This window comes from Emys orbicularis, chromosome 8 (genome assembly GCF_028017835.1).
Source record: "Emys orbicularis isolate rEmyOrb1 chromosome 8, rEmyOrb1.hap1, whole genome shotgun sequence".
NCBI classification, from domain to species: domain Eukaryota; kingdom Metazoa; phylum Chordata; order Testudines; family Emydidae; genus Emys; species Emys orbicularis.
Genome location: NC_088690.1, coordinates 106884947 through 106907312, shown reverse-complemented (window position 1 = coordinate 106907312; position 22366 = coordinate 106884947). Strand labels below are relative to the sequence as shown.

Sequence of the window (22366 nt, the reverse complement as noted above, 5' to 3'; positions counted from 1 at the left end):
TCCATGGGGGTTGGAATTCCTTTTTGATTCTTATAGTGCTGCATATCAGATTAGATAAATCCTTGGAGGATAGGTCCATCAATGGCTATTAGCCCAGAGGGCTACGCCTCTGGCTGCCAGATGCTGGGACTGGACGACAGGAGATGGATGACTCGATAATTGCCCTGTTCTGTTCATTCCCCCTGAACTATCTGGAATTGGCCACCGTTGGAAGACAGGATACTGGGCTAGATGGACCATTGGTCTGACCCAGTGTGGCCATTCTTATGTTTCATACTCCTGGGATCTATCACTTGGTCCTGCTAACGGTACTTCTAATTCAAACACAGGAGTCCCCATTGCTCAAATGAGTGATTAGAGGCATTCCAGCTGCCACTTCCATTTGTACATGGACCCTAGCCTCTTGTACTTGAGGTTTTCATCCACCTGATGCCGCCCACAGTATTGATTGCTTTTTGCAGATTACCCTTGTGTGACTAATATTCCTGGTTCTGCTCACTCCCCACACACTTTTGGGTGGACAGAACAAGTCATGCAGGGGTGTGTGTGTGTATATCAGCACCTTGCCTAAGAATGTCTATGAATGTCTGATTTGACATGCATCTGCACACAATCCCCTATAGTTTTATTTACACAGATTATATCTCGTGTTTTGAAAAACCTGCCCTTGAGATCCAAGTAAATTAAAGGCTCCTATTGCTGTCAGCTTGTTCTTTGGAAAACTCTCCTTGCTTCTTGATCGTCACCACCTCCCCTAGCTCCTTCACATCAGGTGGTCTCTGTAACAAACCCCTTTACTCTGCCCTTTCTTACCTTTCCTTGTGAGCTGCAAGGATTCTTCCTTCCTCGTTTGATTTTTTTCTCCCCCTCCAGGGTCTCCTCTCTCATCTGCTTTCAAACTGTCCTCTCCATAAAAAGTTCTCCCATTCTATCTAATCTACTTATATGACCACGATTGCTAACGTATCTGAGCGTCTCACAATCTTTTATCCTCCCACACCCCTGTGAAGTAGGACATTGCTGTTATCCCCATTGGGCACACTGAGGCCTGGAGACTAAATGACTTGTCCAGGGTTACCCAGACACAGCAGGGAATTGAACCAAGGTTTTCCAAGTCCAAGGCTATCACCCTAATCGCTGGACCATCCTCCCCTCCATTATCCAAGTCTTTCTGATCCCTTCTAAACACCCTCACACCCATCCCAGATACCCACCCACTTCTTTACTGCTGCTGCGTATCCTTGACTGCATTCACCCCGGTGAAGTCACTGAGAGTTGTATCTCTGTAGCTAAGGGAAGAATGTGGCCCAGCCTGACCTCCTTGATTGAACCCTCAGTCCTGAAATATCCTATTCATACCACGCTGGATCACGTCTGGTTTTCTCTTTAAATAGAATGCTAGTGAAAGGCACAGGTCTGTCCAGTCTTCTGTTTAGTCACAGAATAGAGTCCCCATGGGCGAGGACCATGCAGGCTTCCCCCAAGCCAGCCCACCAGCGTGCCCCCAGCTCGCAGAACCATTTGCCTTCAACCTTGACTGGGAGGGATCACCACTACGACTACAGCAGAGTTCAACCTTCCTGGCCCATTCAAATCTTGGTCTCTGCTGAGAAGGCCAAGTAGTGCCAATTGTGATGGTGTCTTTTGGTGACACAGACACTTGTCTGCTAGGAGCCGGACTTAGCTGACTGATGACCTGTGTGAATTAGTTATTGGTCTATCTGATCTATTGGTCATGCCCAATATAGGCTGGATCACTATGGCTAGCAAGCTACAAGCAAAATGTGCTATTTTCCATTACCAATCCACTTAATCATCTGGGCCCCATGCTTTTTAGAATTAATCAGAACTTACTGACGTGTAAAATGGTATCATTGCCAGGCTGTGAGAGAGAGAAATGACAAGGGACAGGGAGGAAAACTGATGGGCCCTAAGATGCGGACGGGTAATTTTTAGTTGATTTGCAAGGATCTAACCATGCGACCATGGGGAGAAAACCTCTGCTCCGTGCTACTAAGAAGTCCTTGAGCCTGTCTCTGATTTTGATGGCTACAGCACAGCTCGGGAAGTCACTGCAGACACCTTGTTGAAGCCTGTCAGATTTTGAAGCGCTCCTTTCTCGCCCTTTAAGAATGAATCTGGTGATCAAAGCAGGTCCAACTTGACTTGTGTCTGAAGGGGCTTGTTCTTCCCCCACTTCCTCCCTCGTCTCCCTGGCCTGCGTCCCACTGAAAGCCCGAGCTTTGCTCAGGCAGAGGAAGCAGTCCTGGGCATTTTAGTTTCTAGGAGGAAATAAAACACACAGATGGTTGGAGCATCCTCTATCTCAAAGACAGGAAAAAGATTCGCCGGCTAGGAGTGGGAAGCCAACAATCCCAAAGCAATTCAGAGAATCAGGGACCAAACAAAGAGGTGTCTGGCCAGCCCCTTGCCAATAAGAGAAGGGTGGGCCAGCAGCTATTGGCTGGCTGGCCTGAAGGGAAACGCACGCTCTCAGATGTGCAGAGAGCATCCCTCCCTGACCAAGAGCGGCAAACATCCAGCTCCCCTGGGGGCCGGAGAGGCTGCTGACAGCACAGATCTGAGAGGAGGTCTGCAGGGTGGCCTCGGCTGACCCACTGCTCTAGGCCGGACATGTGGCTACCTGACAGAGACTAACTTTGGCTCAGGACATCTCCTCTCTGGGAGGATGGAACAGAGAGCGAATGGGGAAAGGGAGGGGGGGTTGAGGGAGGCGAGAGGAAAGGCTGGGGGAGACAGAAATGCAAACATGGCCTGTCAGCCATAGCGTGGGGGTGGGGGAGGAAAAAGCAGGGTAAACGTGGCAGGAGAGTGCAGGAAATCAGGCTGGAGTAAGCCAGGGGGATGGTGAGATAGAGCTTCCTGCAGCGGGAGTGGGAGAGAGACAGACAGATAAATACTCAGACAGTCAGTGACCAGAGGAACTGATGCTGTTCCCTGAGCAAAGTAAGGATGCTGGAAGTCCTGGAGTTGACTGAACTTTGGCAGCTTACCATGTAGGGATCCCCTCCCTGCGCCCCGTCTCCTCTCTCCTGGAAACAAATCCAGGGCACCAAGGCCCTGCAGACATGGCAAGCCCGTGAAGGCAAGTCCAAACTCTAAAATACCTGGCAGCCTGCCAAGGGCAATGCATGATCAAGGGCAAGGTCCTATAGGCCCTAATGCCTGGTGGTTCCCTGACACACACATGCCCCCAGATAGACAGGAATCTTTAATAGGGCTGGTGCTAATAATGCAGTGTTATCCCCTAGCAGTTTCTTTCTGGGGACCCAGAAGCACCTACCCTTCCCCCCTCTGTGAGATAGGTAAATACCATTCCCATTTTCACATGAGGCACAGAGAGGCCTAAGGTCTCAGAGCAAGTCCAGGCTTCAGCACAGGTCTTGCTGCATCCCTTCCTCCAAATAGCTGAGACACAACGTAGTGTTATAGCTGGTCAGAAAAACAGATCCATTTACATTCCTTCTCAAAAGCCCCAAAGAGCAGCCAAGAGCAACCTTGCCCCTCAAGATGGCCCAGATCACATACTCAGGATGCCCCTTCAGGCCTCTCTCTTGCACTTTGTGCCTTCCTGAGGAGTTCTGGACATCCCCAGCCAACCTACTGGGAGCCTCTTCGGTTGGGTTCAGTTGCTGGCTCTGCCACAGCCCGACGTCCTATGCAACCCAGCACAATTCTCGAAGGGCCATATTTTCAAAAGGTGCCACTCTCTTGAGTGCGTCTGGTTTTGAGGTCTTAAGATGGGCAGCCAAAAGTGGAGGCACCCAAAATTAGTGGAAAATTTTAGTACGACTCTCTCTGCGCGTCATTTCACAACCTGGATTGCCTGCTCCTCCCCTATAGGCCTATACGTGGCCCCTCTGTGCTATACCTCCCCCTGCATGGTTCTGGGAGCTCTTCTGTTGCAGCAAGTACCAGATATTTAAAGGTATTCAGGCACCTAACTACCATTGACAGCAATGGGATTATGCACTTAAATACCTTGTAAAATCTGAGCCTAGGAGCTTAGAGGACCAGGTTCTTTTAGGCCACTCTTCTCCTCCAGCTGGGTTGGGATTGTTTCCTGTCTCTTATTTCAAAGGACAAGCCCCAATTTTAACAGGAGCTTTTTGCAAGATTAAAATGGCCCCAAAAGATCTTCTAGGCAGAGGGCTGCTCCTGCCTCCATGATTCCATATGGCCTGGTCTTGCTGGTCCATTCCTTTTACTCCCACTGGCCTACTCTCAGGCAGATGCTCTGCTGCTGGATGCTTGCAGCCCCATCAAGATTCCCTCCAGGCTCCTGTGTCTTCTCAGGGTCTTCTTCTGGCATCAACCAGCTTCCCCATTGGCCCCACTGCCTTAATAACAATGCCCAGCTCTTACATTGCACTTTTCATCAGCAGATCTCAAAGCACTTTGCAAAGAAGGTCAGTATCGTTATCCCCATTTTGCAGTTGGGGAAACTGAGGCACAGAGCGGTGACATGACCTGCCCTTAGTCACCTCACATGCAAGTGGCAATGCTGCCAATAGAGCCTCGGCCTCCTGAGTCCTAGTTGAGAACTCTATCCATTAGACCACACATCTTTCTCCACAGCCTCTGACAGCCCATTATCGGGGTAGGCCCCTCCCTACAGGCACATGCTGCGTGATGAATTTCTAGGATAGCACCTCAGAGAAATCAAGAACCATCTTCAGTCCCCACGCTGGTCTCTCTACTGGTACAGAGACGACTTATGGCCTTTCTGCCATAATTTCCTAGTCAGTAGAGATAACGCTTACCTCTCACAGACGTTCTGCAGTTTAATTAATTCACTAATGTGTAGATATGCAGTGCTTTGAGATTCCTGGTCGAAAGGCACGAGAAAGCAGCTAGATATAGGATTGTAAGCATCATTTATTATAAGCAAGCCCAGGGGGCGAGGATAGGAGGATGCTGACCTATGAGCTGAATGAACTCTGGGTAGGACAGGGCATGTCACTCTGTAATTAACACCACGTGTGGCGTGACAGAGAGAGGACATTAAGTAACTCCTAATTTATTTAGGAATGGGATTATGATTAATTCTCTAATGGGGATAACTGTGTGTGGGACAAAGACACTGGCCCCTTATAATGAAGGCATTGGTGGTCATGGACAAGCCACCTACAGCTGCGATTGGCCCTGCATCTGGTAGTGAGAAAGCACTCGCCGAGCCCCTGTAGTTAACTCTTTGTGGGACAGGAACAAGCTGCTGAGTGAAGAGCTGCAATTAATGTCCTATGGAGCAAAGGCGGGACACTGACTGACTCACTGCAGTGACTATAGAGAACCTCAGAGTTACGGACACCTCGAATGGAGAGTGTCCTTAACTCTGAAATGTTCGTAACTCTGAACAAAGCACAATTCAGGCTCCAGAGCCACCAGCTGACAATCCAGGCTAGGTTTCAGCAGCAGCTGAGCACCCTACTCAGCCCCTGCATGAGTTTGCAGGCAGTGGGCATGGGGGGGGGGGGGGGAAGGAGAGAACAGGCTGCCCAGATGTGCCTTTAAGATGCAATACAGGCACAGTATTTGCTGCTTTTTTGTTTGTTTGTTTTGTCTCTGCTGCTACCCGATAGGTTACTCCCGGTTTCATGTGGTGTCTGGTTGACCAGTCAGTCTGTAACTATGGTGTTCGGAACTTTGAGGTTCTACTGTAACTTCTTGTGGAACGGGGGAGAGCACGTTGGAATCAGCTCTAATTAGCCCCTTAAGAGAAGCACAAGAAAGGGACCCAGTTCCTTGTCCCTCGTGTGAACACGCTGCTTTTGGGCATTTCCTGCTTTCTTCTTCTTTATTATTTGTAAGGTGGCAGTGTCCTAGCCCCTCTCCTGCCTCCAGGGACCCTTTAAAAAGAAAGAGGATCAGAGCTATTCAAACCCAGCATTGAGCCGTGACTCATCTTATCACTGCTCTTGTGCCTAACCTGGCACAGGCTGGTGGTAAGAGACTGTTCCATTCTCCCAGAGTGAATTCCACCCAGCCGTTGGGATTGGTCATCCCAGCTGACAGGCTGGAGAGAAATCACCTGGGGCCTCTTTGTGGTGGTTTATCCCAGCTGTGGCTAGAGCTGCGAGAGCAGATTTATTCATTTTTCAGCCTTCTGTGATATCTCACTCCTCCGCAAACGAGCCTTCCTCGATCCTTCCTCATCCTCTCTCCTGACGTGAGTGACCATGAGGAGGAGGAGGTGACAGCTGTGCACTCAAATTCCCCTTGTAGACCTGCCAGCTCCCAGGTTCATTATGTGACAACCATACTTTGTTTTTCACGTGTGACTCTATAAAGTTATCCTGGAGAAGAGAGGAAGAGTCACTCTTTTCTGGGAACTCCACTCCCAGTAGGTGGGAAATGGGGCCAGTCACATGCACTTCCTATGCTTATGCAAGGTGGATAAAGACACCAGGGGCCAGATTCCCTGTTGTTCTTGTGCAATTGTTGATACCAGTGCAAAGTGGGTCTAAAATGCTACACGTTCAGAATGGTAATGATTTGCACCTGCTTTGCACTGGTGTAAATTACTGCACAAGGTGCAGGGCAATGGGGAATCAGGTTCCAGAAATACAGAGTTAAGTGGATTTAGTGCTGGGGAAAGGTGCTAGTTCTGACAGCCCAGACTGGGAAGTCTTCTGTCTCCACACGCTGTCTAGTCCTTGGCCTTTCTGCTGATTACACCACGGAGGGTGTCAGTTGTTTTCGTTGATAGTGACTCTTGTGCTCTGTCTCCTAGGAACTAGTCCAATAGAACTTGACCACCAACCCATTTCATCTGAGCCACCAAATAACAATCAAACAATACATACAGTTCCCTCCCATCTGGACTAAATAAGCTTTCATGATCCCAGCCATCCTGTCTCTGCTACATATGTCTCATGTGGTTTGGATAGGTAGCAAGTGCCCAGGGCTGGCGCAACCCATTAGGCAACCTAGGCGGTCGCCTAGGGCGCTACAATTTGGGGGGCGGCGACCGCGGCAGTATTTCGGCCGTGGGACCTTCTGCCACCTCTGTGGGGGGCGGCATTTCGGGGCGGGACCTTCCGCCGCCTAGGGCGGCAGAAAAGCTGGCGGCGCTCCTGCAAGTGCCCCTCACCTGCTTCTCTCTGCCGTGAAAAACAAAGCTGAGAAACAGAGAAGGGTTCCTTCCTAGTATTTTCTTGGGACAGAGCTCCTTTTACATCTAGGGTCCTTGCTGTCTGGAGAGTCCATTTCACTTTTCAAGGTGTCAGGAGTAGTTCGGGACAAGAAGATAAATTTCTAAGGTGCAAACACACAAAAGGCAGTTCTGTCATTTTTCCCAACTCCAGGGAACCCAGGAAGGGATGGAGTGAAGGGTCTTTCTCCTGGGGCTTGCAAACAGATTAAAAAACGAAAGTATCTCACAGCTGCAGATATTATTCTTATAAAAATGTTGGGGGAAAGGAGCAGGAATTACCACTCCCCAGCAAGTGGAATGGGAGCCTGCTAGGGCTCAATAGACTCAACACGAAGGGAGATCGATAAGGGAGTAGTCTGGAGAAGTTCAGGGAGCGCAGACTGCCTCTGAAATGCAACAGCTCCCACCAGCCAGGAGTTCAGGCTCACAAATTCATGACACAAAAGCCAAAGGAAACTGAAGACACTTTAAAGGAGATGCCATGTCGTGCTGTCCTGGTGGCTCTGTGGTACTGCTGAAGAGAGACGATCTGGATTCCCAGCTCCAGTCTCTGATTTCAGGAGGCTAGGTTCATCGTAGATGTCATATGTTCAGCCCCCTGGGTAGGGAGTGCTTCACTTTGTTCTGCACCTCAGATCAGCTTTGGAATGGTCTTGGTGGATTCTGAAGAGTATGTCACTCGGTCCAATCCTCCTTGGCTTCAGAAGGCTCTCCAGGATGTAATACTAAGGCCACAGTCTGATCCCAGGTACACCAACATCTACAGTCAAGTTTCTCCCAATTTGCACAGTGTAGCTGAGAGTGGAGTTAACCCTTAGAGTGCTTGAAATCTTCAAAGCTCTTTACAGACATTGCATAGTGACTCCTCTCAGCACCCACAAGGCAGGTCTGTGTTGGCATTTACAGACAGGGAAGCCAAGGTGCTGAGGAGTTGAGTGACACCCACGTGACGACTCCGGGTCAGAGCTAGGCTTAGAACCCAAGGGATCCTCCTGACACACGGTGCCCTGCTCAGCCCACTAAACCGCGCCATCTTGTATAAGACCACATGGGAGAGGACTGTAAACTGTTGGGGCAGGAGCCCTGAACCGTGATGTGGGAACTGGTTACCAGATGTTTGCCTGGGTGGAGATGCCCTTCATAAACTTAGTGGTCCAAAGTCTGAGACCTTTCCTTGGTTGTTACAAACTCCCATTGACGGGCAGTTTTGCCTGAATAAGATGAGTGTGTCAGGATGTGTCCCTTTGCTGGGTGGGGGAGAAGGAGGCACGTTATGTTTCTTTTTAGCTTTGCCTGTGTAACAATTAAGTGTGTGCCAGGCTGGTGATGAGCCTCAGGTTCAGAGCTGTATCAGGGAAGTGAAGGACCACGCTGTCCAATGTGCCCCCAGCCATGGGGCAGGTGGGGGGAAGGGGAAGGGGAGTGGAAATCTATGGCCTTGTCCTGACATTTCTGGTGCTGACATCCCCCATCAGCAGTAACCTCTGCTGTTGTTGACACAAGGAACTCACCCAAAAGGCCGTCTAGACATTCATTTGGCTGCCAGCTTCTCGGCTAATATCTGGAATTGCTCAGAGCTCAACTTGAAGGCAAACAAGGCAGAGGGGGGGCTTGGGGAGGGAAATGTCAATTCCCTTGTTAGAACAAAATAGGTTGATTTCATTCCTCTTGCTCAACTTGGTTCCCTGCTCCTCTCCCCAGCGAGGAGCCGCTCGGATTTGAAACGCACTCTCTTGCAGCTTTTGCGGGTCACCTTTACCAGTGCTGCTCTGCGTTGTCCCCTCAGAGGTCAAACGGCCCTGTCTGAGCAGGGAGACAAGAAGGGCCAATTAGCCCAATGCGGCTCCCCCAGTGTAGACTAGCTGCAGCCCCGGTGGCGAGCCAAGTGAGTTTCCAATCCAGGGGCGGTTTAGAACATGGGCGGTGTGGAGGTGAGCCATGAAACAGGAGGATGGTCAAGGAAGGGAGAGAAGATATGGAGGACAAGAGTGGGAAGAGGAGCTGAGAGGAAGACTATATGTGGGCTCAGACGGGGAGGGGGAGGGCCAGGGAGAAGGGGAGAGGAGATGAGGGGAGAGGAGAAGGGGAGAGAGTCTGTGGCACTAGGATGGGGGTGGGAATAGAGAGCAATGGGCCTAGGGTTAATGAACCCTTTGCTAAATGCTTGCGGCTCTAACTCTGGAAATACTTACTGGGGCCACTGGCGATAAAACAAACAGCCTTTGAAAAGTCCATTTATTAAGTGGCTTTGCGGCGCGAGGGGATATCTCAGTCGTGGGGCCCGGCTGGGGCTGCACGATACTTAGGGGTGACTGCAGCCGGCGTGTTTCAGTCCGGCATTGGACAGGAAAGGAAGTCAGCAAGAGGGACAGAGTGTGAACTAAATCCCTCTCCAGAGAGGAACTGTGTTAATCAACAGGTCGGACTCCTCCGAGAGGGAGGGAAAGGGAAACGGAGAAGTGCTGAAGTGGCTTGAGAGGGCTCAGAGAGGATCCCAACAGGGCTTCCTGCTGGCTTGAGCGGGATGGGAGCTCACAGGCACTCACCTTTCTGAATGGCACACACTCACATCAGCACCGTGAACGGCTCAGCTTTCCCCGGCCCAAGCAAAGGCTCTGTGTTACTCCGTGTCTGACCGTGGCTGCAGAGCGCCACAGCACGTCAGGCCAGCCCCCGAGTCCTAGCTGATGGTCCAGCGGCAATAGGAAAGGGCCGAGAATGAATTCACAAACACTGGGCCTAACTGTCCTCTCTCAGACGCTGGTGTAAATCAGGAGTATCTCCATTGAAGTCAGCCTGGTTGGTGTAAAATCATTCAAGGGAGAAGGGAATCAGGCTCCCTGGCTGTACCGTCTCAATGTGCTTCCAGCACCTGCCTCGTCTTTGCTTTAATCTAGTGCCACGGAATTATTACCTGGTCGGACAAAAGACTGAACGCTGGAGAAGTGGAGCCAGAGTTGGTTGGAGGCTCTAGCGTACACACCATTGGTTGGCAACTGATTTAGGGAGATTAGCCTTCCTTCCCTGGCAGTCCAACAGTCAGAAAAGCTCGGAAGCCCCTCTCTCACACCAATAGAAGTCGGCCCAATAAAAGATACCACCTCACCCACCTTATGAGTCCAACAGTGGGACAGAAGGGTCAGGTTGCAGAGAGGGTGGGTGGCAGGGAGGGAGGACCAGCCATTCCATGTCAGAGACTAGCCCTTATTCTGAGAGAGTTCCACATTGGGATAGTGATTTCAGAGAGCAGAAGAGCGGGGTTTCAAGGAGATTAAGGAATCACAGACAATAAATCCAGTAAGGATAAGGTCGTTGGTCTGCAGCCTGCCCCTTTAAGAGCCGTGTGCTGAAAGATCAAGGATAGGAAAACCGATGGGAAACGCACTTTTCCCGAAATAGACAAGGTGTGAGTGGCTGTGGAATCCTGCTTCCTCTCTCTATGTCCCATCAATCCAGCACTGTTTATTTTAATGTCCTGCTGCCAACTCACTTGGAAACCATCTTGAAAAAACAAAGATGGCTGGGGCTGCCGCATGCCTTTTTAATTACATTAATTCCTTCTCCACCGAAGTGTGCGTGTGATTTTAGATATCGCCCCCTTTCACTGCACACAGACGTGCACAAAAATTGCACGTCACTGTACATGTGAGAGTTGGGTTCCCTTGGGCTCCCCCCGTGAGATGAAGTGGCTGAGTGATAACGTGGAGACTCTCCTGGGGGATGAAGGAGCATTGTATTCGCATGAGACATCTCCCTCACACTCTGGGATTTGCCAGGGACATGAACCATCTGTATGTCAGTCAGATGTTTAATAGCAAAACCCAGTGCCAAGATCAACTGTCAAGAGAGTCAGGTTGTGGTGTGCGAGCACTGGGGAGAATTCCAGCACAGGGTGCATTACCTCGGGAAACTCTGCCACATCAGTGCAGGCAAGGGATCCATGCAGAATGTGTTGGGGGGGTTTGGTGAAGGAGCAGGATGGGGCCAGGGGATGGCGTGGGGAGGAGTTCTGATTCAAACTGTAGAGTGTCAGATGCCTGCGCTGAAGTCTTGGAGGTCAGTACCCCATCAGAGACCACCGGTGACATGTATCCTCCTGCCCATGAATCCGCCTAGTTACCCAAGCTACTTACTTAACTCCAGCCCCCATGATTCCCAGTTGCTGAATCACAGCTTGGGGCCTAAGGGTCACAGGTGCTTTTCTAGTTCAATTCAAGAAGTTGTATCTAGGGATCAGGGAGCCTGGGAAACTCCCACTTGCTGTTACGAAAGGTTGGGAGCTATGGGGAAGATGAAGGGGGCTGAGCGAGGTGGGATGGATTGATGGGAGGGCCGGCTCCATGCTGGCTGGTCAGTCACACTGCTGTCCCCTGCTCACTGCGATGAGCTCAGGCCACGGCGCATTTTGATGGAGCATTTGTTCCTTTTCCTGTTGTACTTGTGGACAGCCATGGACAGGATGCATCTGCAGGAATCCCAGAGCCCAAACCTGCACAGCTTGTACTTTTTCTTTCTTCCCCAGCCTTCCCTCCGCCCCCCGGTGCTGTTTTCTAACAGGTCATAAAGTTGCACATAAAGGGAGCGAGGGTTTTGGTTTTGTGGCTGTGGGTGATCCATTGGGTCTTTACCTGGGTCTACATTGGAGGAGGTGCTCTGCCTTGAGCCTCCTGGAGGTACCCAGGCTGACTGCACCTCCCCCCTAGGGAAACAACCCAGAGCACCAGTCTCAATCAGCTGCTGCTAACACGCCTCACTTTTCCTAGGGAGGCAGCATGGGCGTAGGACTTGGAGGAGTCAGGAGCCCTTGGGTCTATTCCTGGCTCTGCCACTCACCTGCTGTACATCCTTGGGCAAGTCACTTCACCTCTGTGCCTCTGATGTTCCCTCCCCCCCTTTGTCTGTCTTGTCTATTTAGTTTGTGAGCAATTTGGGGCAGGAGCTTTCTCTCACGACATTTATGTACAGCACCTACTGTGACGGTGTCCCTATCGCAGCTTGAGCCTCTAGGCGCTACCATAACATACATCATAATAATACATATAGCCATAAATACATGGGGTGGAGAGGGGTGAAAGTCTTAGCAACTCACAGCTGATTGTTAATGGTAGTGAGCCCCACAGCTCCCCCTGACTCCAGCTGGGGCTTCGGTGCTCAGTGCCTCTGAAAACCAGGCCCTTGCAGAGACAGAACTATATTGCAGTTGAAGCCTTCCTCAACATTTCCCCAGTAAAAACAGGGAGCGGGGGACCTGCAAATCAGTTTCCGAATCTTTCCTAGCTAATTAATTATTAGGATTATTTAATTTGCTGTCAGTTAAACTCACCAGATTAGGGAACTGATTTATTTTCAAGCCACTGCTGACATCTCACTTCTTCAGATGCATGGAGTGAAAATTACAGATGCAGGCATTATATAATGACACGTGTCATTATATAATGCCTGCATCTGTAATTTTCACTCCATGCATCTGAAGAAGTGAGGTTTTTTACCCACGAAAGCTTATGTCCAAATAAATCTGTTAGTCTTTAAGGTGCCACCAGACTCCTTGTTGTTTTTGTGGCTACAGACTAACACGGCTACCTCCTGATGCTGACATCTGGAGCTTCCAGCTGGTCAAGTGGATGAATGCACTCACCTTTCTGCTCCAAAGAACTGGGTTGATACATTGCCCCGGTCACAAACAAACTGGGTGGAACCAGTCAAAAAATGCCTTTTATATTTTGCAGGGAATTTTTTTTAAAAATATTTTTTTTCAAACTTGTTTGTTTTGTTCTGTTTTGTGTTTTCAATGAAAAACTGTAACCAAAGCCCAAAGCATTTTTAGTTTTTGAAAACTATTTTCGGTAACAATTTTCAGTTTTGAAAACCTGCAATTGAATATTTTTTTAGCAAAGCTCTGACCATTTCAGTTGCTGGTGTCTGGTTTTTCATCTAAAAAACTGGGGGGGGGGAAATGTCCCAAATGAAAGATTTCTATGAACATTTCTGTTGACACAAAAACTCCAGCCAGATGTAGACGTGAGTTTGGTGATCTCAGCCTAGATCTTAGTGGAGCTCTGCTACGGGGAGGCCTGGACCAGCCAGGAGTCCATGCAGGACAGGGGAGCATTTCATAGCTGTGTGGGTACCCAGAACTGGACTAACAAAGGGATTGTAAGTCTGGATTGATCTGCATTCTCTGAGCACTGCTGGGACCAAGGGGAGGAGTATCAGAAGGGGCTAACGGTCTGGACTTGGTAGAGCTGGGGGGGATGTTCAGGCGGTGCTGCGGGTTGAGCCCGAGGTACATTGATGGAGGTGCATAGGAGAAGCTTAGGCTCTGCCCATGCAGATACTTACCCATGTGCTTATCTTCGAGCATGTGAGTCGTCCCATCAGGCAGGCATACACTGCATCTGGGAGCAACTCTCCTGGCCTGAGGCCCACAGCCCTGTCCCAGTGGGGCTCATGCTAGCGCTCTGAAAATAGCTATGTAGACATTGCGGCTCAGGCAGGAGCTTGGCCTGGGGGTGGGGTGGGTCAAATTAATATCTACACAGCTATTTGTAAAGCTAGCGCGAGCCCCACTGACACTGCTCACTCCCAGATGCCCACTGACTCCACTGGGACTCCTCCTGGGAGCGCATTGTTTGTAGGGTCAGATCCTCGCACCCGCGCCATACCTGGCGCACTGCAGAGCAGCTACCCCACTGCGTTCACTCTGAGAGGATGGGAAAATGCCCCCAAACAGACAAAAAGGGGAAGCTTCTTGGAGGGTAAATAATAGCACCCCGTGTCTAACTGGGTGTTTTATTTCATGGGTGGGCCACCATGGAATGGCACCTGCAGAGCTTGGTTTGTTGTCTCCATTCATGTGCTACGACCCAGTCACTGGGCAGGTCCTGCAGGGCAGTGAATAGTCTCTGCCAGACAGACCGGGTGCTCCCTGGCCATGTGGAGAGCAGGGTCTGCCCAGGGATAGACATGTCCAGCAGTAATAGGAAAGGCAGATTTGCATTCAGACCAGGCTTGTAGCAGAGGAGTTGGATTTTTTTTTTTAATAAATGTTATATTTTTCAGGGATTTTATCAAAAATGCTTTCATTTATTTTCACAACCATGGGGCACATTTTTTTGTATGTTGTCCAAAGTCTCTTTCTATCGTGGTCTTTTTTTTTTTTTAACAAACAGTTGTTTAAGCGATGGCCTCGGGTGGATGGGACACTTAACCCCTTCTGTCTATGCCTCTCTCTCCTTGTCTTCCACACTCACTCACGCTTTCCCTTTCTCAGTCTCCCCTCCCTCCCACACTGCCATCTTCTTTCACCCACACATGGCCTTATCCTCTTTCACTCGCTCGCTCGCACCCTGTGCCAGGGTTTCAGACTGCATAGGCGAGGCCCCCACGTTGGCACACTTCAGTCGGGTTGCCTGGGCAAGGTCAGAGACCTGTTTGAAAAGATGCTCGCCCCGCCTGTCTGTCTGTCCCGCTCGTGTACACAATTCTCTCAGGGCCTTTTTCTCATCCTGTCTATCTCTGGCAGGTCCTTCACCCTCTACCACTGTTTCTTCAAATCCTTTATAGCTTGTTCCCCTCCCAGCTATTTTTTTATAATTATTTGCCGGGAGCTGACAATGTGCTCAGCACGACCCTGGGAACAAAAAGCAGGCAGTGCCTTCCTCAAAGAGCTTTCAGTCCAAACAAGGCAGACTTAGAGCAGGCCAGACCCACTGGGAAGCCTAGAGGAGTGGCTAACTCGGATCCGCTTATTTCATTGTAAGTGATTAATGTTGTTGACTCATTGCTTACGGGTTTGTGGAAGAAGTGAGACTCTTGGAAGGATCTGAATGAGCGGGGTGGGGGGTAGTGTGGACGTGTGTGTGTCTGTGTGTGTGTGTGCTTAAAGGGCAGTGTGGACAAAGGCACGGATTCATTTATCTCCGATCACCTGATTCTGTGCTATGAACAAGTACAGTCATCTCATCACAGAGCCAACCCAGGAAAATCTGACCCCATCCCAGTCATCGCGTGTCACAGGAACAGGAAAAGAGTGATTGGGAGAACAGTCCATCCGTCAGAGCTAGAGCTGGGCGATTGCTAGCGCTAGCCCTGTTTCCATAGACACAGCCAGTCACGTGGCCCCAGTCAGAATGACTTCTAGGCGGGAAGGAAGTGGAAAACAATTAAAAACTCAGGCTGTCTGCGCAGAGCTCTGTTACTGGAGGTCCATTCACACAAGGTGGATGTTACTCTGCACGTCTCACAGCTGACTGCGGGAGCCTGTCCCAGTCGCCATACAGCCGCTTCTCATTTGCTTTTCCAGATTGTAGCTCAGTCCCAGAGGAAGCCAGTCGTTTCACCAGACGCTTTCTTTCTTTAGCCTTTGCCATATCCTCAGTCACCTTGCTATCTAACAGAAAACCAAACTCACCAGCCCAGGAGCAAAACCTAGCTGCCCTCCCTCCGCCAGGATGTTAACACGATTGCCAACCCCAGGAGTTCAAAGATCAGTCTCATGACTTTTGGGGCCTGACTTGTGGTTTAAAAGCCAGGAGGCTTTTAATAATACATTCTTTAGTTCTTTTTCTTTGCCGCCTTCGCCTTTAGCATGCACCTGGGTCACATTTTAAACTTTCTTTTGCAATCTTGAGAGCTAGAAACTTTTTTTTTTTTTTTAAATGAAAGCCATGGGGCTTTCCTAATCACATCCCTTCAGAAGCTGGGGCTTTAAGATAAGCATCAAATATCACAAGGCTCACGATAAAATCAGGAGAGTTGGCCACACTGGGTTAATGAAAATCCGTGGTTATTTACCTTCCAGTAACTGTGGTTCTTCAAGATGATTTCTCAGTGTGGATCCCTCTTATGGTGGACATGTGTATCAGATGCGTGGCTTGTGCCCTAGAAGAGGGATCCACACAAGACTTGAAGAAGAAATTAATTATATTGTGTTCACCTATCCAAACAATGACTCTCTCCGCATAAGGGTGCGTAATTCATCTCATGGAATTCTACACCCCCAGCCATGGAAATGGTTCTGCCCGAATCCCAAAAGGTACAACATCCTCCCAGACAGTCTCAGTCTTATCCAAGAGAGTTAGAAAAACATTCAGTGTAAGTGTGAAAAGATGCTGTTGCTTTTTGAGAGCCTTGTGTTGAAAGGTTTTCCCCACGTCACTGGTACATATGCAAGAGTTCTGCGTTTTTAAATTGGGGGTCTGTAACCAGATGGGATACACACCCAACTTCAGACAAAACTACTGGTTTATTACTATAAGGGATAATTCCAAAACAATACTTCATGTAATCGCAGCCTCAACCAGCTCTTGAGGATGGGCTGTTCCTAGATTTCCTTCAACCCAGCCGTAATCCTCTCTCCAGGCCTCATCTGCTCCTGTGTTTCCTTCCCTCAGGATCTGTACCAGACCCTTTGCTGGAGAACTGCTCCCTTATGGTTAGAGTCTAATGAACCTCACTTTCCCAAGTGAGTCAGCAGTAAATTAACTGGGAGCAACAGAATCCCACTGCTCTGTTACAGGGTCTTTCCCTCAGCGGGCCTGGTCACCCTCCTGCATTTACTTATACTGGCTTTAGAGACCAAACCAAACTACCACACAGCGGCGTGACCAGATTTATCGCATTTCCACATTGCTCCTTCTCTTCTTTCTCTCCCCAGATCTGGTGAGAGGCTATTCTATGACCCCACCCACTCTCAGCATTACCGAGGAGGAACACACCATAAACTCCAAGGATACCCTGACTATTACCTGCAGGTAAGAGACAAATAAAAATGTCTTTGGGTAGATTGCCTGTGCCAGCTCTTAAGTGCTCAAAGAAAAGTCCAACAGGAGGTCATCAGGGGAGCCCCCTAGCTTCAGGACAGCTGGAAATGGGCAGTTTAGCATGGCTTGTTAGAAGTCTATGGCAGATATTCCTGGTTGAAGAAGAATCCCTTGAGATGGTGGTAACCTCCATTGCTCCATTACATGTAGGACCAGCTGGAAGCAGCTAATAGAAGAATGGGGAGCTGCTTGCATGGTCTCACAGGTTCCATTGTTGGCTCTAGAACAGTGGTTCACAAACTGGGGTTCGTGAACCCCTGGGGGTTCGCAAAATGTTACAGGGGGTTCTCGGGAAAAAATTCCCTAATGGCGGACAGAGCTGTCCCTAGGGACCCCAGGCACCATGGGGCCAGCAGCCCAGAGCCCCTGGACTTCCAAGAGCTAAGCAGATCAAAGCAAGCCTATCTATCACACTGAGGAGATTTAAACTTCAAGACTCCTTATAAGAAATGGAAAGGGAGGTGGATATTTTTTGCTGTTTTTAAAATTAAATAGGCAGCTAGTATTGTTTTTAAAATTATTATGAAGAACAAGTTTAAGCTTTGTTGTAATGTGCGTTGTTTGCCTGGACTGCTCAAGACCTGAATGCTTGTGTAGGAGGAACTCTTTAAATTGGCTTCTTAAATACCTTCATGCTTGTTTCACATCTGATACTCCTTGATGAAACGTAGGAGCCTTGTCTTATAACAGGCTTATTCAAAGTGATACAAGCTACGAAAGTGCAATCTTGGAAGAGTGTTGCCATTTTCATAATGTAATAAAAATACTGTAATGATAAATAATAATTAATAATAAATAGTGTGTAATAAGCATGTCATAAAAACAAATTTTATATTTCCCAGATCACTGCTTTTATAATTTATACTCAGGTAAAGGAGAAAGTCCCTGGAAATATCCATTTTTAGGAGGGGGTTCGCGAGACTTGACATTTTCGTGAAAGGGGTTCACAGGTTGTTAAAGTTTGGGAACCATTGCTCTAGAATAAGGTGTTTTCTTTACCATCCTCCTCTTCCTTTTCTGTGTGATAGCCTCTTTGGCATTACTCTCCCTGCTGTTCCGGCTAGTTCTGGCTTCTCTCTGGAGCAATGGGTTCTAGTCATTATGCTGTGGAGAAATAGAGACTGGGGGGAAAAAGCCACTCTCATCGATGACTGTGACTGCATCCAGAGTCCCTTCTTCTTTTCCGGCAAGCAGGGGTTTAATGTCTTGCTTAGTCCTCACACAGACGGGCAAGGCAAGGTTGTTGGGGGTGGAAGGCCGCCGACAAGCTCTCAGGGAGGGATGGGTAACTCTATAAGAGGAGCTTGGCAATCGGAAGGAGAGGATGCCTTTGAGAAGACAGAGCTCTACACTGACTGGACTGGTTTGCCCCACGCGGGGGTGTTTTTCCGTTTATGCTGTACACACCGCCCTGCAGCCCTTAAGGAAAAATAAAACTGTGGGGAGAGAGACTTTGCTGGCTCAAACTGGATTTTGCTGCTGAATCAATAGTTTCACCCCAACAACTTACAGTGATCGATGCCAGGATTTGAGAGCATGTCTCCAGTGGTGGCCTGCAGCCCACAGTGCCACTGAAAGCCCTCAGTAATATGAATTACAGTGGTGCGTCCACTCCAAACCCCTCCGTAAGGACGTTAGGCTTATCCACTCATCTTGACATAAGTTTATCTAGCCTTTTCTTGAACACCCCTAGTAACTGTGCACCATTGTTACCTTGCAAGTCATTTGTTATCCTGGTTCTGGGGAGCAAGCGGAAGGCTAGAAAATATAGATGAAGTCAGTGGAGTTCCTCACGGGTGCAGGGATCTGCCTGCCCAGTTCTCTTTGCAGTGTTGGTGCCACACTCTCCCGTGGCTTCATTTGGACCTTGGTAGGTAAAGGAGAGAGACAGTGTAATTGGTCTCAGTTTAGGGCACCTGTCTTCACATCACAAAACCTACCGTACCTCAGTGGAACCCTTCTTAGCAGAGGCCCAGGAGTGGACGGGCATGCCAGCGGTTGGAGCGCTTCTGCAGAGGCAGCGTGGAACATGCTCGTGCCCCCAGTGCTCGTGCTCTGCCTTTTCTTTGAATACATACTCCTCCATTCCCTAGCGATGTCATGTCAGCATCATTCAGCACACCAGGAAAGCTGCTGCAGCATAGGTGGCGATGCCTTCCCAGCTGCAAATCTGGCTTGAGAAGGCTTCCTGCCACGGCTGAGCAGGAAGGGTCCTGCCTGGCATCTAACATATTGCAGGGTGCGTGTTGCTCCACCTCTGAGCAGGTGCAGCGTGCATGCCTGACCTTCTGTGAGTCAGCGCTGGCTGCTGATGGCAAGGCTTCCTTCTGCTGTCCTGTACACTCTGGAGGGAAGCTGGCTGCCAGCTTATCAGATTTCACCCATCTTGTTCTTTTGCATGAGACTGAGGAAGCCACACCCTTTTGCCCCCATTTGCAGCAACACACGCAAGGGCAGAACCCCACACGTAAGCATATGTATAGTTATCCATTACCTCTGTGATGTGCACTGCACGAGACATTGAGCAACATGTGATGGGTTAGTTACCAGCCCTGACCCGTCCTGCTCAGCCATGGAAGGAAACCGTCTCAAGCCAGATGTACAGCTGGGAAGAGCAGGTATCCTTACACCACGCAGGGCAAGGGAAGTGATGGATAAATGCATAGAGTCCTGTGTTGCTGGTTGATCTAAAGCAAAGAGGATGTATTCAGGCTAGAAATGGGTGGTAAATAAAAAATACCCCCTGCCAGTCAGTGCCCCTGGCTGTCCTGTATGCATATACTTGCCTGTTTAATATGCTGTGTGAGGCCCTTCTCTTTAATTCCACCCCTCCAGGACAGGAAATAGCAGTTATGCTAACATTGTATCTTTAGTTATCCTTATTATGTATCTATTTACATGAAAGGAAACCATGGGGAGCAGAAAAGAGTCTGATTTCCAGTCTGGACTCTACGCAGAAAAGCCTCCTTTGCCAAAGCGAAATGACCCAGGCTCTCAGTTAGCATCTGAGAAACAGAAGAAGCTACCCAAATAGCTTACAGCTTCCCCCGTTCCCTGCTGCTGACTTCGGCTCATCTTTCATGCTCGCTCGGAAGACATCCAAACTGCGGGCCAGGGTGGAAATGGTAGAGGCAAAAAAGGAACAACTCTGTCTTGAGCTCCCAGATGTTCGGGAGAATACAGGGCCAGCCAAAGATCATATGGTGGGCCTGCGAACAGCACTAAGGGGGAGGGATCCCTGCACCTTCCACAAGATCATGAAAACTCTGCCCACTTGAAGCCCTGCTTCCCCTCAGCGTAGGGCGTGCGCCCTACATTACCCAGAGAATGGTACCCAGAGAATGATCACTTTACAGGGACACTCCACAGACACTGCAGACACGCTCTGCACCTTCGGCGTGGTTCAGATGCTCCCCCTCCTCCCGTGGAGCTCTAGGGCTGGTGTTTCTATCACCTCTCGAGGGGATGACTGCTGAGAAGGCAGTTACCCTATCATCCTCACCCCCAACTGCTCCTTCATTGGAATGAAAAGCAAATCCTCACTGGTTCATACATCGTTAATTATGCCCAGCTGTGTCTCCAAGTCTCCTCTGGACCCCGGACCACCCTGAAAAGACATGGCTTACATTAATGGGAGCTGAAGGGTTATGGCAGCAAAAATATGCAGCGTGCAGACCACAGAGGTGCGGGGGCAGAGAAGAGAAAAGGGGGAGGGTCCCAGGGTGGGCAGGGGGAGATCGTTGAACTAAAATGATGTCCTTTCAGATTAGTATCCAGTGACCCTCCTGCTGGGAGTCAAAGTGGAGCTGGCTTTTGTTTGTCCACGTTGTAACTCCTGGGAACCATCCTTTGTAGCTGCCTCCCATCCCTGTAGTACAAGGCTGCTAAGCAGTGTTTAGGCAGAGAACTGCACTCAAGATGGCTTTTGTTTCCTTGCACAGACAGTGCCGGGCCCCATGTAAAAAAACCTCCTTTGCTCCCAGAAAGGTGCATCAGCTCTGGGCCCTTGGAGTGTCTAGCAGCAGAGCTGAGCAATGGAGTCCGAGCCTGTGATGGAGTAGGGACAAAGGGGTGAGGGCCACACATACAGCACTTTTATGAGTTCAAGTCCCAAGAATGGTGAAAACAATATTGGGATGAATCTCAGTGTTCATGGCCTGGCCGCACTTGCCAGAGGGGAAGCGAAGAGACGGTGCCTTTCCATTTCCTGAATACTGGAGCAGAGCACATGGGAGCTGCTTGCACAGCAGCAGAAACGTCAGGAGGAAAGAAATGCAAAAAGAGATTGGTATCACACCTCTCACCACCTGCCCTTTACATCCTCCTGCAGGTTTTAGTCACTCAGAGTGCTGGGTCAGCGTAAGTGGCTTTGAAATTCAGGCCTGGTGTAGGCTAGAAAGTGTTAGTGCCTTAACTGTACTGGAATAACTAAAACTGTACAACACTCTACTGGGGATGCAGTTATAACCGCAAAAATGTGCTTTATGCTGGTATAGCTGTTCATGTACAAGAAAAGGGACAGCTGTACCAGTATAAATCCCCATTAGACCAGGGTAACTGCATCCACACTAGGGCTATCACTGGTATAACTATTTTGGTGAACATAAAATCACATCCCTAACTGCCATAGTTATATTGGTAAAACTTTTAAGTGTAGAGCAGGCCTTAGAAAGGGGAGTGGAGGATTGTCATTAACTGCATAGAACTGTTTAATGGATGCTTGTGGCTGCACAAATATTGCTCTGGGAGAAAGGAAGTTTGATCCTGGACCCCTCCTGGCTCATGATGACAAGTACGTGAGCACTGTTGCGGTGCTGGAAGCATGGAAGGAGAAACCTACGTCCTGCACGGAAGCTTTCATGGGGGCATTTGGAAGAAGCAGAACTGCTCCCATTTTGATTCGCTGCTCAGCATGGCAGACCCAAAAAGTCCTACCTGAAGTTTGGTGATCTCTCTTCAATAGATTAGACCCACAAAGCTTCTGCAATTTTTCCTATGTATCCATCAGTCTGTGTTTGGGAGATACAGAGAGGGCAGGTAAGAAGAGTGCTGTCAGTTTCTCTCCATCTCCCTTGAAGAGCATCCTTTCAGAAAGTATTTTGGCTAATGAAGAAAACAGCTGTTGAGAAGTCTGTACTGCATCTGTTGTTAGCTGGCACCAGCACTGCCTGTCTCCTAACTCTCAGCAAAGCAGAATGCTGTCAAGGACCTGACTGATGGGCCAATGCTGGATCAGTGTGACAAAGACCGTTTTGAAACAAAACTGTGAAGGTGAAGTATAGCTGAGAGGGAGATGCCCAGAAACCATTACTTGGACCTCTTCCAAACACAGCCGGCCTGGTTCAGGGGTGAATCTAAGTGAGTCTAA

General features: G+C 49.3%; 1 protein-coding gene across 1 annotated transcript in view; it reads left to right on the top strand.

The window, feature by feature from the left end:
• FLT4 (fms related receptor tyrosine kinase 4) overlaps positions 1-22366 on the top strand; it is a 94141-nt gene that overhangs the window by 17937 nt on the left and 53838 nt on the right. Inside the window, exon 2 of the mRNA XM_065408974.1 lies at positions 16833-16929. Within this exon, the coding sequence (XP_065265046.1) occupies positions 16833-16929 (97 nt within the window). The remainder of the gene's footprint in view (positions 1-16832; positions 16930-22366) is intronic.